The sequence below is a fragment of the Ranitomeya imitator genome, chromosome 6 (assembly GCF_032444005.1).
Source record: "Ranitomeya imitator isolate aRanImi1 chromosome 6, aRanImi1.pri, whole genome shotgun sequence".
In the NCBI taxonomy this organism is placed as follows: Eukaryota; Metazoa; Chordata; class Amphibia; order Anura; family Dendrobatidae; genus Ranitomeya; species Ranitomeya imitator.
Window position 1 is genome coordinate 26705481 of NC_091287.1, and position 15679 is coordinate 26721159.

Genomic DNA, 15679 nt, shown 5'->3' on the forward strand with positions numbered 1-15679 from the left:
ATATATATATATATATATATATATATATATATATATATATATATATATATATATATATATTAAAAAAAAAAAAATTTTTAAACAACCACTGAAGACGCTGCCAGGAACAGAACTGTCTTATGCAATAAAGAGCCTGTTGGTTCCTAACCCCAGGACGAGCTGGCCACGAAGTTCTCATTATAATCTCTACACTGACAGCGGTTACAACCTCAAACAAACACCAACACTGTCATAGTAACTTCACGCCGGGCAGAGGAAGTGTGCAACCGCCACATAATGCAAGAAACCTGCAGAGCATTGCACAAGCTCATCCTGCAACCTACAGAGACAAATACAAGAGTCACTCTGAAGGCCGGGGGGGAACCTTAGCACCCAACTGCTTTAGTTTTTAATTCACCTGCCTTGTTAAATGGGTTGCTTCCTTTCAATTACATGTCCACCAAATACCAGGAACTGGGAGCCACAACAGAGACTAAACGGTGGGAAAGAGTCACAGGCAAAGCTCAGATCCAGCCTATATTACTGGGACAGAGTCACAGGCAAAGCTCAGATCCAGCCTATATTACTGGGACAGAGTCACAGGCAAAGCTCAGATCCAGCCTATATTACTGGGACAGAGTCAAAGGCAAAGCTCAGATCCAGCCTATATTACTGGGACAGAGTCACAGGCAAAGCTCAGATCCAGCCTATATTACTGGGAGAGAGACCCAGGCATAGCTCAGATCCAGCCTATATTACTGGGACAGAGTCACAGGCAAAGCTCAGATCTAGCCTATATTACTGGGACAGAGTCACAGGCAAAGCTCAGATCCAGCCTATATTACTGGGAGAGAGTCACAGGCAAAGCTCAGATCCAGCCTATATTACTGGGACAGAGTCAAAGGCAAAGCTCAGATCCAGCCTATATTACTGGGACAGAGTCACAGGCAAAGCTCAGATCCAGCCTATATTACTGGGAGAGAGACCCAGGCATAGCTCAGATCCAGCCTATATTACTGGGACAGAGTCACAGGCAAAGCTCAGATCCAGCCTATATTACTGGGAGAGAGAGACAGACCAAGATAGAGAGAGAGACCGAGGCAAAGCTCAGATCCAGCCTATATTACTGGGCGAGAGAGACCCAGGCAAAGGAGAGAGAGAGACAGAGACCGAGACAAAGCTCAGATCCAGCCTATATTACTGGGAGAGAGACCCAGGCAAAGCTCAGATCCAGCCTATATTACTGGGAGAGAGACCCAGGCAAAGCTCAGATCCAGCCTATATTACTGGGAGAGAGAGAGACCCACGTAAAGCTCAGATCCAGGGTATTTAGTTAATACGTTTTTTTTGCAAAAAAAAAGTATGTTAAGCTGCTCTACCAATCGCCAAGGTATACCCATAATAGAGCAGTCCTGTCTAATGTATATAATCCCAGCTCAGATCCAGCCTATATTACTGGGAGAGAGTCACAGGCAAAGCTCAGATCCAGCCTATATTACTGGGAGAGAGTCACAGGCAAAGCTCAGATCCAGCCTATATTACTGGGACAGAGTCACAGGCAAAGCTCAGATCCAGCCTATATTACTGGGACAGAGTCACAGGCAAAGCTCAGATCCAGCCTATATTACTGGGACAGAGTCACAGGCAAAGCTCAGATCCAGCCTATATTACTGGGAGAGAGACCCAGGCATAGCTCAGATCCAGCCTATATTACTGGGACAGAGTCACAGGCAAAGCTCAGATCCAGCCTATATTACTGGCAGAGAGAGACAGACCAAGATAGAGAGAGAGACCGAGGCAAAGCTCAGATCCAGCCTATATTACTGGGAGAGAGAGACCCAGGCAAAGGAGAGAGAGAGACAGAGACCGAGACAAAGCTCAGATCCAGCCTATATTACTGGGAGAGAGACCCAGGCAAAGCTCAGATCCAGCCTATATTACTGGGAGAGAGACCCAGGCAAAGCTCAGATCCAGCCTATATTACTGGGAGAGAGAGAGACCCACGTAAAGCTCAGATCCAGGGTATTTAGTTAATACGTTTTTTTTTTTGCAAAAAAAGTATGTTAAGCTGCTCTACCAATCGCCAAGGTATACCCATAATAGAGCAGTCCTGTCTAATGTATATAATCCCAGCTCAGATCCAGCCTATATTACTGGGAGAGAGAGACCCAGGCAAAGCTCAGATCCAGCCTATATTACTGGGAGAGAGAGAGAGAGAGACCCAGGCAAAGCTCAGATCCAGCCTATATTACAGGGAGAGAGGGAGAGAAAGCTCAGATCCAGCCTATATTACTGGGAGAGAGAGAGACCCAGGCAAAGCTCAGATCCAGCCTATATTACTGGGAGAGAGAGAGAGAGAGAGACCCAGGCAAAGCTCAGATCCAGCCTATATTACTGGGAGAGAGAGAGACCCAGGCAAAGCTCAGATCCAGCCTATATTACTGGGAGAGAGAGAGACCCAGGCAAAGCTCAGATCCAGCCTATATTACTGGGAGAGAGAGAGAGCGAGAGAGAGAGAGAGAGAGAGAGAGACCCAGGCAAAGCTCAGATCCAGCCTATATTACTGGGAGAGAGAGAGACCCAGGCAAAGCTCAGATCCAGCCTATATTACTGGGAGAGAGAGAGAGAGAGACCCAGGCAAAGCTCAGATCCAGCCTATATTACAGGGAGAGAGGGAGAGAAAGCTCAGATCCAGCCTATATTACTGGGAGAGAGAGAGACCCAGGCAAAGCTCAGATCCAGCCTATATTACTGGGAGAGAGAGAGAGAGACCCAGGCAAAGCTCAGATCCAGCCTATATTACTGGGAGAGAGAGAGAGAGACCCAGGCAAAGCTCAGATCCAGCCTATATTACTGGGAGAGACATCTGAAACTTCTTCGATCAGATAGCAAACTGCATTTCATGGGTCTGAAAATGAATGAAGGAAGGAATCAAGATGGCAGAGTGAAAATGAGTGCAATTTTATTAACCAAAAGTAATCAGTAACACTAGTGATGAGCGAATATTGTTTTCCAGAGCACGCTCGGGTGATCTCTGAGAATTTGTTAGTGCACGGAGATTTAGTTTTTTTGACGCAGCTGCATGATTTACAGCTACTAGCCAGCCTGAGTACATGTGGGGGTTGCCTGGTTGCTAGGGAATTCCCACATGTACTCAAGCTGTGTAACAGTTGTAAATCATGTAGCTGCTGCAATGTAAACTAAAAATCCGAACACTAACAAATTCTCAGAGATCACCCGAGCGTGCTCTGGAAAACCCGAGCAACGAGTATATTCGCTCATCACTAAATAACACATAAAACTAATTTTAAAGGGAACCTGTCACCCCCAAAATGGAAGGTGAGCTAAGCCCACCGGCATCAGGGGCTTATCTACAGCATTATGTAATGCATTCTGTAATGCTGTAGATAAGCCCCCGATGTATCCTGAAAGATGAGAAAAAAAAAAGAGGTTAGATTATACTCACCCAGGGGCGGTCCCCGCTGCGGTGGGCTTCGCGGTCCGGGGCCTCCCATCTTCATCAGATGACGTCCTCTTCTTGTCTTCACGCTGCGGCTCCGGCGTACTATATCCTCTCTGTTGAGGGAAGAGCAAAGTACTGCAGTGCGCAGGCGCTGGGCCTCTCTGACCTCTCCCTGCGCACTGCAGTACTTTGCTCTGCTCTCAACAGGGAGGATAAAGTACGCCTGCGCCGGAGCCGCAGCGTGAAGACAAGAAGAGGACGTCATCGTAAGAAGATGGGAGGCGCCGGCCCGGACCACACCGGGACCGCCCCTGGGTGAGTATAATCTAACCTTTTTCTCATCTTTCAGGATACATCGGGGGCTTATCTACAGCATCCCAGAATTCTGTACTTAAGCCCCCGATGCCGGTGGGCTTAGCTCAACTTCCATTTTGGGGGTGACAGGTTCCCTTTAAGTACAAAAAGTGTCTGCAGCTTAGAAGAACTTCAGAGAATTTTGGTAAGTGAGGAAGGGAGTGAGTGCTGCAGATACAGAGCCACCAGTACACCTTCCTCCTACACAGGCCACATGGCATGGACAGTATAACCTTCCACCTGTGGTCCCTGGTGCCCAGGACAGGAAGGAATTACGCAATTTACTGGCACAAGACGTGTCCCAATTTCAAGTCACTTGTGTTAGGGTACCGTCACACTATACCATTTCGATCGCTACGACGGTACGATTCGTGACGTTCCAGCGATATCGTTACGATATCGCTGTGTCTGACACGCAGCAGCGATCAGGGATCCTGCTGAGAATCGTACGTCGTAGCAGATCGTTTGGAACATTCTTTCATCGCTGGATCTCCCGCTGTCATCGCTAGATCGGTGTGTGTGACACCGATCTAGCGATGCGATCCAGCGATGCGTTCGCTTGTAACCAGGGTAAACATCGGGTAACTAAGTGCAGGACCGCGCTTAGTAACCCGATGTTTACCCTGGTTACAAGCGTAAAACTAAAAAAAAAACAAACAGCACATACTTACATTCTGGTGTCCGTCAGGTCCCTTGCCGTCTGCTTCCCGCACTGTGACTGCCGGCCGTAAAGTGAAAGCAGAGCACAGCGGCTGTGCTTTCACTTTACGGCCGGCAGTCAGTGAGTGCGGGAAGCAGACGGCAAGGGACCTGACGGACACCAGAATGCAAGTATGTGCTGTTTTTTGTTTTTTTTAGTTTTACGCTTGTAACCAGGGTAAACATCGGGTTACTAAGCGCGGCCCTGCGCTTAGTTACCCGATGTTTACCCTGGTTACCCAGGGACCTCGGCATCGTTGGTCGCTGGAGAGCTGTCTGTGTGACAGCTCCCCAGCGACCACACTACGATTTACCTACGATCACGGCCAGGTCGTATCGCTGGTCGTGATCGTAGGTAAATCGTATAGTGTGACGGTACCCTTAAACATCAAAATCGTGGCGTCCGCTCAGGAGGACAGCGGCACGAATGTTTTATTAATACACATATATGCAGCTGCAGAGATGGAGAAAGCATATGCAAAAAGTAGAGCGCCCCCCGCAGATGCCTAGACACAGGAAGCCTATGCCATCCAGCAGAGCGCCTGCCGCAGCTGCCTGCGTAAAATAGCAGAGCGTCCCCTGCAGTCGCCTAGATACAGGAAGCCCATGCTATCCAGCACAGCGCCCCCCGCAGGTGCCCAGACACAGGAGCCAGCAGTGCTCCTCTTGCAGTTGCCAAGATGCAGAAAGTCTATGGAAAATAGCAGAGCGTCCCCTGCAGCCGCCAACATGGAAAAAAGCTGTGCAAACAAAGCAGAGCATCAGCAGCCACTGCCAAGATGAACGGGCTAAGAAAAAAAAATAGTTTTCCATATCTAAGGATGCGTCCACTCGAGCTTATTTCACGTTACATGGGCCGCAATGCCTGACCGCGTATCTCCAACCCTGAACTTACAGCATTTTAAGTGTGTACATGGCCAGTGACATACGCTCGTGTGAAGCTGGCCTCAGGAGGGGTCCCACACTCCGGACCCTCAGCTAGGAGCCACCAAGCATTAGAGGTCGACTGATCCATACTTACAGTATATGAATGACTGGCATGTAATACCACATGTCCCCAGTAGTGGCCACTGCAAGGAAGAACCGATCACCGATGATCCAGACCGTTAAGGATCAGCGAATGGTCAGGAAGAATCCAATACAAGGGGACGGGGGCTTCATAACAAAGCCCCCGGAAAACGCAACTTACAAATGAGGGGGGGGGAAATAGTGCTAAGAAAATCATCCCTCCCGCTACCATCACCCCCCATCAGCCCGCAGCAGCGCAGGCGACGCTCAGACGACCTTACAGACCAATTAAGAAGCGGGATCTTCTAATTACACTGCGCTCCCTGGTTTCACCTTGGCAAATCGGTCCCCGGGGTTGTACGATGACGTCGCTACAGCGCTGAGCGGAGATATTAGAGCGGATGCCACCTGGGACTGATGTCAGAGCCACAGACGCCAATTAAAGAGACCGGCGCAAAGCGGCACGAGGATGGGAAGATGAAGCAGAGCCGGACTTTTCTTTGCAGCGAGGATGGGGGTAGGTTCATCTGCAGTCCTATGCAAATTGACAGCTCGCAGTGTTTGTGGCTTTACATAGGACTGCTGGTAAGCCTTCTGCTGACAGACTGAGCTCTGCTCCATTGCGATACCGCCATGCTGCTTGCTTACTCTGATAGATATAGTGAGATATGATATGGAGGGGGATGTGGCAGAATATAGAACCGCTGATAACGCTGTCGACTTGTGGCACTGCACCCTTACCTTTTATATAAGACTGCAGAAAAACTCAACTCTACTACATCCAAGCACACGTTGTGCTGCAGTCCTAGGTAAAATTAAAGTGTGCAGAGAAGTAGAGTTGGGATTGTGCTGCAGTCCCACGTAAAGCCATAAATACTGAGAAAAAAAAAAATCACAACAGTGTGCAGAGGTAGCTGGACCACAGCGCATTCACCTCTGCTACATCTGCGCACAGAATTGTTTTACGATATTTGAGGCTTCTCCTTGAGGACTGCTGCCCAAGCTCTGCTCCATCTGTGGACAGTGTGCTCCAATCCTATGTAAAGCCACAAATATTGTAAAATCATTGAGTGCACAGATGTAGCAGAGGTGAATGTGCGCTGCGGTCCAACTACATCAGTGCACATTGCGATTTTACACAGGAACGCAGCGGATACTCAACTGTGCTACATTCTTCTATGTGAAACCAGATATAAAAATCATGGTGAGCACAGATGTAGCAGAGCTGAGTTTGCGATACAGTCCATGCACACTAACTTCACAGTATCTGTGGTATTAAATAGGGATATAGCACAACCTCAGCTCTGCTACATATGTTGTACAAAGTTTCTGGTTTCACCCAGAACTGGGGTAACATCAGGGTGCAGAGATATGGTAGAGGCGAGATTGTTAACTAGCGGAAATTCCCAGCAGTCGTACGTAAAGCCACACATCACACAGATGTAGCAGTGCCGGATTGGCATATTGTGTTTTCCACAGGACTGCAGGCAATTTATTGCAGGGGTAAGTAATGCTGGGCACAGCATAGGATGAGCGCCCAGTGCCAACTCCATCCTGAGGCGCTCCGTCAGTCGCAAAACTACTACTACTCCCAGCAGGCTGTGTGGAAGAGTGCAGTAGTTTTGCAGCTATTAGCGAGGACTATTCCAGACCTTAATATTCCCAGCCCTGTTCTAGACAGACATTGATCCAGATCACAAATGAAATCATTCCAGCACTACAAGTTCCCGACGTGCCATTGACCTAGAATCATTCACTCCAGACCGTCACACCTCTGCATCACATGCACCAAGGCTGTTCTGGAGCTTTAGGTGCGAGCGTCTTCTTTGGAAGCGATCGTCGCCTACAAAGGCCAGAAAGGTCGTATTGTCAGAACGATTCTAGATCTGAAAGTGTACACATTGATCTGGAATCAAAGCGAAACCGCCTACTCCAGAACCCAGCCATGTCTGTACAGCAGCACATACAGCACACCAGTCACTCCTCGAGCATGTGGGCCTCTAGTATTTTTTTGCAAAGCTGCTACTGCCAGCAGCTCCGACAGCTGCATCCTCCCAGGGCACTTTGGGTGTAGCAGTTTTGTAACAGTTGTTAGAGCACAGATCGGGGAGCGCTGCTCTAGAACTGTTCTAGACTCCCAGCACAATTACACCGTACTAATGCTTTCTGGGTCAAGGGCAGGACAAAAACTTGTAGTTCCGAAAGTCTGGAGTGGAGTACTGCCCGATGTAGTTATTCACATATCTACATTACGTACGCAGCTCTAGAACATCAGGCAAAGTTTCTGCTCCAGAACCAGGAACTCATCTACACCTAGAGTACCGCGCTGGCATTTCCCAAGCTCAGGTCACAGAACCACAAGTGCATGCAAGGAAGCACCAGCTCAGATCTAGAACTTCCAAGTGCATGCGTTGCACTCCACACCTGGAAATTCAAGTACCATCATGTGTCTCCGGACCACCATCGCAGCCAATGTGAATGCACTGCACTCCATTCCTAGAAAAGCAAGCACCACTAATGATCTAGAACCACAAGGACATACGCTGCACTCCAGATCAGCTCATTCACAGAAATGCACTCCATACTTAGAAATGCAGGCATCTCTGATCAAGAAACAAGTACATGCACTCCAAACTACCAGCTCAGATCTACAACTGCAAGTCTAAGCCCTGACCAAGAACTCTAAACACATGCACTGCACTCCAGACCCCAAGCTTCTCTAGAACCGCATGAGCATGCACCACAAGTGCAAGTGTGGTTCTTCTCTAGAACCACAAGTTTCTACACTGCACCCTGCTCTGTTCTAGAATGAATGCACTGCTCCCTAGCTCTAGACCCACAAGAGGCTGCACTGCACTCCAAACCCCCCAGCTCTAGACCCACAAGACTGCACTCCAGACACCCCAGCTCGACACACAAGAGCGTGCACTGCACTCCAGACACCCCAGCTCTAGACCCCCTTAGAGTGTGCACTGCACTCCAGACCCCCCCAGCTCTAGATCCACAAGACTGCACTCCAGACACCCCAGCTCGACACACAAGAGCGTGCACTGCACTCCAGACACCCCAGCTCTAGACCCCCTTAGAGTGTGCACTGCACTCCAGACCCCCCAGCTCTAGACCCCCTTAGAGTGTGCACTGCACTCCAATCCCCCCAGCTTGCACTGCAACACCAGAGCTAGCACCACAAGTTTCTACACTGCACCCTGCTCTGTTCTAGAATAAATGAATGCACTGCTCCCCAGCTCTAGACCCACAAGAGGCTGCACTGCCCTCCAAACCCCCCAGCTCTAGACCCACAAGAGCGTGCACTGCACTCCAGCTCGACACAAGAGCGTGCACTGCACTCCAGACCCCCCCAGCTGTAGACCCCCAAAAGCGTGCACTGCACTCCAGACCCCCCAGCTCTAGACCCCCAAGAGCGTGCACTGCACTCCATAGACCCTCCCCAGCTATAGACCCACAAGAGCGTGCACTGCATTCGACCCCCCCAGCTCTAGACCCACAAGAGCGTGCACTGCACTCCAGACCCCCCCAGCTCTAGACCCTCAAGAGCGTGCACTGCACTCCAGACCCCACCAGCTCTAGACCCCCAGAGCGTGCACTGCCCTCCAGACCCCACCAGCTCTAGACCCCCAGAGTGTGCACTGCCCTCCAGACCCCACCAGCTCTAGACCCCCCCAGAGGGTGCACTGCACTCCAGACCCCCCTCCCAGCCCTAGACCCCCCTTAGAGCGTGCACTCACTGCACTGCACTCCAGACCCCCCCCCCAGAGCGTGCACTGCACTCCAGACCCCCCAGCTCTAGACCCCCTTAGAGCGTGCACTGCACTCCAGACGCCCCAGCTCTAGACCCACAAGAGCGTGCACTGCACTCCAGACCCCCCCAGTTGTAGACCCCCAAAAGCGTGCACTGCACTCCAGACCCCCCAGCTCTAGACCCCCAAGAGCGTGCACTGCACTCCATAGACCCTCCCCAGCTATAGACCCACAAGAGCGTGCACTGCATTCAACCCCCCCAGCTCTAGACCCACAAGAGCGTGCACTGCACTCCAGACCCCCCCAGCTCTAGACCCTCAAGAGCGTGCACTGCACTCCAGACCCCACCAGCTCTAGACCCCCAGAGCGTGCACTGCCCTCCAGACCCCACCAGCTCTAGACCCCCAGAGTGTGCACTGCCCTCCAGACCCCACCAGCTCTAGACCCCCCAGAGCGTGCACTGCACTCCAGAGCCCAGCTCTAGACCCCCCAGAGGGTGCACTGCACTCCAGACCCCCCTCCCAGCCCTAGACCCCCCTTAGAGCGTGCACTCACTGCACTGCACTCCAGACCCCCCCCCAGAGCGTGCACTGCACTCCAGACCCCCCAGCTCTAGACCCACAAGAGCGTGCACTGCACTCCAATCCCCCCAGCTCTAGACCCACAAGAGCGTGCACTGCACTCCAATCCCCCCAGCTCTAGACCCACAAGAGCGTGCACTGCACTCCAATCCCCCCAGCTCTAGACCCACAAGAGCGTGCACTGCACTCCAATCCCCCCAGCTCTAGACCCACAAGAGCGTGCACTGCACTCCAATCCCCCCACAGCTCTAGACCCACAAGAGCGTGCACTGCACTCCAATCCCCCCAGCTCTAGACCCACAAGAGCATGCACTGCACTCCAATCCCCCCAGCTCTAGACCCACAAGAGCGTGCACTGCACTCCAATCCCCCCAGCTCTAGACCCACAAGAGCGTTCACTGCACTCGAGCCCAGCTCTAGACCCCCCAGAGGGTGCACTGCACTCCAGACCCCCCCTCCCAGCTCTAGACCCCCCCCAGAGCGTGCACTGCACTCCAGACCCCCAGCTCTAGACCCCCTTAGAGCATGCACTGCACTCCAGACCCCCTCCAGCTCTAGACCCACAAGAGCGTGCACTGCCCTCCAGCTATAGACCCCCCCAGAGCGTGCACTGCACTCCAGACCCCCCCACCAGCTCTAAAACCCCCATAGAGCGTGCACTGCACTCCAGACCCCCTCCCAGCCCTAGACCCCCCAGAGCGTGCACTGCACTCCAGCTCTAGACCCCTTAGAGCGTGCACTGCTCCAAACCTCCAGTTCTAGACCCCCTTAAGAGTGTGCACTGCTCCAGAACTCCAGCTCTAGACCGCCTTAGAGCGTGCACTGCACTCCAGACCCCCCTCCCAGCTCTAGACCCCCCAGAGCGTGCACTGCTCCAAACCTCCAGCTCTAGACCCAACAGAGCGTGCACTGCACTCCAGACCCCCTCCCAGCTCCAGACCCCCCCCCAGAGCGTGCACTGCACTCCAGACCCCCCAGCTCTAGACCCCCTTAGAGCGTGCACTGCACTCCAGACGCCCCAGCTCTAGACCCACAAGAGCGTGCACTGCACTCCAGCTCGACACAAGAGCGTGCACTGCACTCCAGACCCCCCCAGCTGTAGACCCCCAAAAGCGTGCACTGCACTCCAGACCCCCCAGCTCTAGACCCCCAAGAGCGTGCACTGCACTCCATAGACCCTCCCCAGCTATAGACCCACAAGAGCGTGCACTGCATTCGACCCCCCAGCTCTAGACCCACAAGAGCGTGCACTGCACTCCAGACCCCCCCAGCTCTAGACCCTCAAGAGCGTGCACTGCACTCCAGACCCCACCAGCTCTAGACCCCCAGAGCGTGCACTGCCCTCCAGACCCCACCAGCTCTAGACCCCCAGAGTGTGCACTGCCCTCCAGACCCCACCAGCTCTAGACCCCCCAGAGCGTGCACTGCACTCCAGAGCCCAGCTCTAGACCCCCCAGAGGGTGCACTGCACTCCAGACCCCCCTCCCAGCCCTAGACCCCCCTTAGAGCGTGCACTCACTGCACTGCACTCCAGACACCCCCCCCCAGAGCGTGCACTGCACTCCAGACCCCCCAGCTCTAGACCCCCTTAGAGCGTGCACTGCACTCCAGACCCCCCAGCTCTAGACCCACAAGAGCGTGCACTGCACTCCAATCCCCCCAGCTCTAGACCCACAAGAGCGTGCACTGCACTCCAATCCCCCCAGCTCTAGACCCACAAGAGCGTGCACTGCACTCCAATCCCCCCAGCTCTAGACCCACAAGAGCGTGCACTGCACTCCAATCCCCCCAGCTCTAGACCCACAAGAGCGTGCACTGCACTCCAATCCCCCCAGCTCTAGACCCACAAGAGCGTGCACTGCACTCCAATCCCCCCAGCTCTAGACCCACAAGAGCGTGCACTGCACTCCAATCCCCCCAGCTCTAGACCCACAAGAGCGTGCACTGCACTCCAATCCCCCCAGCTCTAGACCCACAAGAGCGTTCACTGCACTCGAGCCCAGCTCTAGACCCCCCAGAGGGTGCACTGCACTCCAGACCCCCCCTCCCAGCTCTAGACCCCCCCCAGAGCGTGCACTGCACTCCAGACCCCCAGCTCTAGACCCCCTTAGAGCATGCACTGCACTCCAGACCCCCTCCAGCTCTAGACCCACAAGAGCGTGCACTGCCCTCCAGCTATAGACCCCCCCAGAGCGTGCACTGCACTCCAGCTATAGACCCCCCCAGAGCGTGCACTGCACTCCAGACCCCCCCACCAGCTCTAAAACCCCCATAGAGCGTGCACTGCACTCCAGACCCCCTCCCAGCCCTAGACCCCCCAGAGCGTGCACTGCACTCCAGCTCTAGACCCCTTAGAGCGTGCACTGCTCCAAACCTCCAGTTCTAGACCCCCTTAAGAGTGTGCACTGCTCCAGAACTCCAGCTCTAGACCGCCTTAGAGCGTGCACTGCACTCCAGACCCCCCAGAGCGTGCACTGCTCCAAACCTCCAGCTCTAGACCCAACAGAGCGTGCACTGCACTCCAGACCCCCTCCCAGCTCTAGACCCCCCAGAGCGTGCACTGCTCCAAACCTCCAGCTCTAGACCCAACAGAGCGTGCACTGCACTCCAGACCCCCCCTCCCAGCTCTAGACCCCCACAGCGTGCACTGCACTAAAGACCCCCCTACCCGCTCTAGACCCCCCAGAGCGTGCACTGCTCCAAACCTCCAGCTCTAGACCCCCTTAGAGCGTGCACTGCTCCAGACCTCCAGCTCTAGGCCCCCCAGAGCGTGCACTGCTCCAGCTCTAGACCCCCCAGAGCGTGCACTGCTCCAAACCTCCAGCTCTAGACCCCCCCAGAGCGTGCACTCCTCCAAACCTCCAGCTCTAGACCCCCCCAGAGCGTGCACTGCTCCAAACTTCCAGCTCTAGACCCCCCAGAGCGTGCACTGCACTCCAGACCTCCAGCTCTAGACCCCCTTAAGAGCGTGCACTGCACTCCAGACCCCCCTCCCAGCTCTAGATTCCCCCAGAGCGTGCACTGCTCCAAACCTCCAGCTCTAGACCCCCCAGAGCGTGCACTGCACTCCAGACCTCCAGCTCTTGACCCCCATAAGAGCGTGCACTGCTCCAGCTCTAGACCCCCTTAAGAGCGTGCACTGCACTCCAGACCCCCCTCCCAGCTCTAGACCCCCCAGAACGTGCACTGCTCCAAACCTCCAGCTCTAGACCCCCCAGAGCGTGCACTGCACCAGACCTCAAATTCTAGACCCCCTTAGAGCGTGCACTGCTCCAGACCTCCAATTCTAGACCCCCTTAGAGCGTGCACTGCACTCCAGATCCCTCCCAGCTCTAGACCCCCAGAGCGTGCACTGCACTCCAGACCTCCAGCTCTAGACCCCCATAAGAGTGTGCACTGCTCCAGACCTCCAGCTCTAGACCCCCTTAGGAGTGTGCACTGCTCCAGACCTCCAGCTCTAGACCCCCAGAGCGTGCACTGCACTCCAGACCCCCCTCCCAGCTCTAGACCCCCCAGAGCGTGCACTGCTCCAGACCTCCAGCTCTAGACCCCCCAGAGCGTGCACTGCTCCAGACCTCCAGCTCTAGACCCCCCAGAGCGTGCACTGCTCCAGACCTCCAGCTCTAGACCCCCCAGAGCGTGCACTGCTCCAGACCTCCAGCTCTAGACCCCCCAGAGCGTGCACTGCTCCAGACCCCCCAGAGCGTGCACTGCTCCAGACCTCCAGCTCTAGACCCCCCAGAGTGTGCACTGCTCCAGACCTCCAGCTCTAGACCCCCCAGAGTGTGCACTGCTCCAGACCTCCAGCTCTAGACCCCCCAGAGCGTGCACTGCACTCCAGACCCCCCTCCCAGCTCTGGACCCCCCAGAGCGTGCACTGCACTCCAGACCCCCCTCCCAGCTCTAGACCCCCCAGAGCGTGCACTGCTCCAGACCACCAGCTCTAGACCCCCCCAGAGCGTGCACTGCACTCCAGACCCCCCTCCCAGCTCTAGACCCCCCAGAGCGTGCACTGTTCCAGACCTCCAGCTCTAGACCCCCCAGAGCGTGCACTGCTCCAAACCTCCAGCTCTAGACCCCCCAGAGCGTGCACTGCTCCAGACCTCCAGCTCTAGACCCCCCAGAGTGTGCACTGCTCCAGACCTCCAGCTCTAGACCCCCCAGAGCGTGCACTGCACTCCAGACCCCCCTCCCAGCTCTAGACCCCTCAGAGCGTGCACTGCACTCCAGACCCCCCTCCCAGCTCTAGACCCCCAGAGCGTGCACTGCACCCCAGACCTCCCTCCCAGCTCTAGACCCCCCCAGAGCGTGCACTGCACTCCAGACCTCCCTCCCAGCTCTAGACCCCCATAAGAGTGTGCACTGCTCCAAACCTCTAGCTCTAGACCCCCCATAGAGTGCACTGCACCCCAGACCTCCAGCTCTAGACCCCCCATAGAGTGCACTGCACCCCAGACCTCCAGCTCTAGACCCCCCATAGAGTGCACTGCACCCCAGACCCCCGCTGTTTCCAGGGCACACATGGCCTGTAATCACGAGGACGCTCCTCTCCCCCGGTTGTGGCCCAGCAGCAGAGCCGCATGCCGGCGGGGGACGTGAGCTCGGCGCCATGCTGCCCTCGCAGGAGGTAACAAGAGGCGGCCGCTCACCTCTGCTCCCGGGGGACGCCGTGTTCCTCCTCTCCGGGGAGCTGCTCCTCCTCCTCCGGGTTCTGGCCGCCTCAGGGCTGCTGTGAGATTGTGCGAGCAGCGGGGAAGGAGGAGAAGGACTCGGGGGCCCCGGCTCGGTGTTACTCCCCACCGAGGCGGACGGGGAGCGGCTGGGGCTGCTGTGCAGGAGCTGGTAGGGCACGGTGGCCCGGATGGGCTGCAGGAGGCGAGCTGAGCCGTTTGGAGGGGAGCCGGAGCCGCGCTTCACTCGGGGGTGAGTGGAAGACATGACGGCGGCGAGATGCACGGTCTCCCCGCCACCGCCGGTGACGCAGCTCCTCCGCGGCCCCCGAATGGCCGGCGACTGTCACACAGCGGCGAGGAGGGAAGGGGCGGGGCTCAAGGCGGCAGGCGGTGCGTCATCACCAATCACAACACTGGGTCAAATCCTGACGTAAGAATCGCAGCCAATAAAATAGAAGCGAGGAGTCAGGGGCGGGGTCATGTGGAGGTTGTAGCGTAAAATAGTTCAATGACGTCAGCAAAGGGAGCAGACGGTTCATGCGCCTATAACGCGCTGAGGCGTAATACACGTGTCCTGTGCTGTAATAATACACATATAACGTACAGAGGCGTAATACACGTGTCCTGTGCTGTAATAATACACATATAACGTACAGAGGCGTAATACACGTGTCCTGTGCTGTAATAATACACATATAACGTACAGAGGCGTAATACACGTGTCCTGTGCTGTAATAATACACATATAACGTACAGAGGCGTAATACACGTGTCCTGTGCTGTAATAATACACATATAACGTACAGAGGCGTAATACACGTGTCCTGTGCTGTAATAATACACATATAACGTACAGAGGCGTAATACACGTGTCCTGTGCTGTAATAATACACATATAACGTACAGAGGCGTAATACACGTGTCCTGTGCTGTAATAATACACATATAACGTACAGAGGCGTAATACACGTGTCCTGTGCTGTAATAATACACATATAACGTACAGAGGCGTAATACACGTGTCCTGTGCTGTAATAATACACATATAACGCGCTGAGGCGTAATACACGTGTCCTGTGCTGTAATAATACACATATAATGTACAGAGGCGTAATACACGTGTCCTGTGCTGTAATAATACACATATAACGTACAGAGGCGTA

At 54.5% G+C, this 15679-nt stretch overlaps 1 protein-coding gene across 1 annotated transcript in view; it reads right to left on the reverse strand.

The window, feature by feature from the left end:
* The window catches only part of GLCCI1 (glucocorticoid induced 1), a 55869-nt gene extending 40984 nt beyond the window's left edge, over nt 1-14885 (reverse strand). Inside the window, exon 1 of the mRNA XM_069729348.1 lies at nt 14493-14885. Coding sequence (XP_069585449.1) covers nt 14493-14781 — 289 coding nt within the window. The 5' untranslated portion in view covers nt 14782-14885. The remainder of the gene's footprint in view (nt 1-14492) is intronic.
* Between the last annotated feature and the right edge of the window lie 794 nt (nt 14886-15679).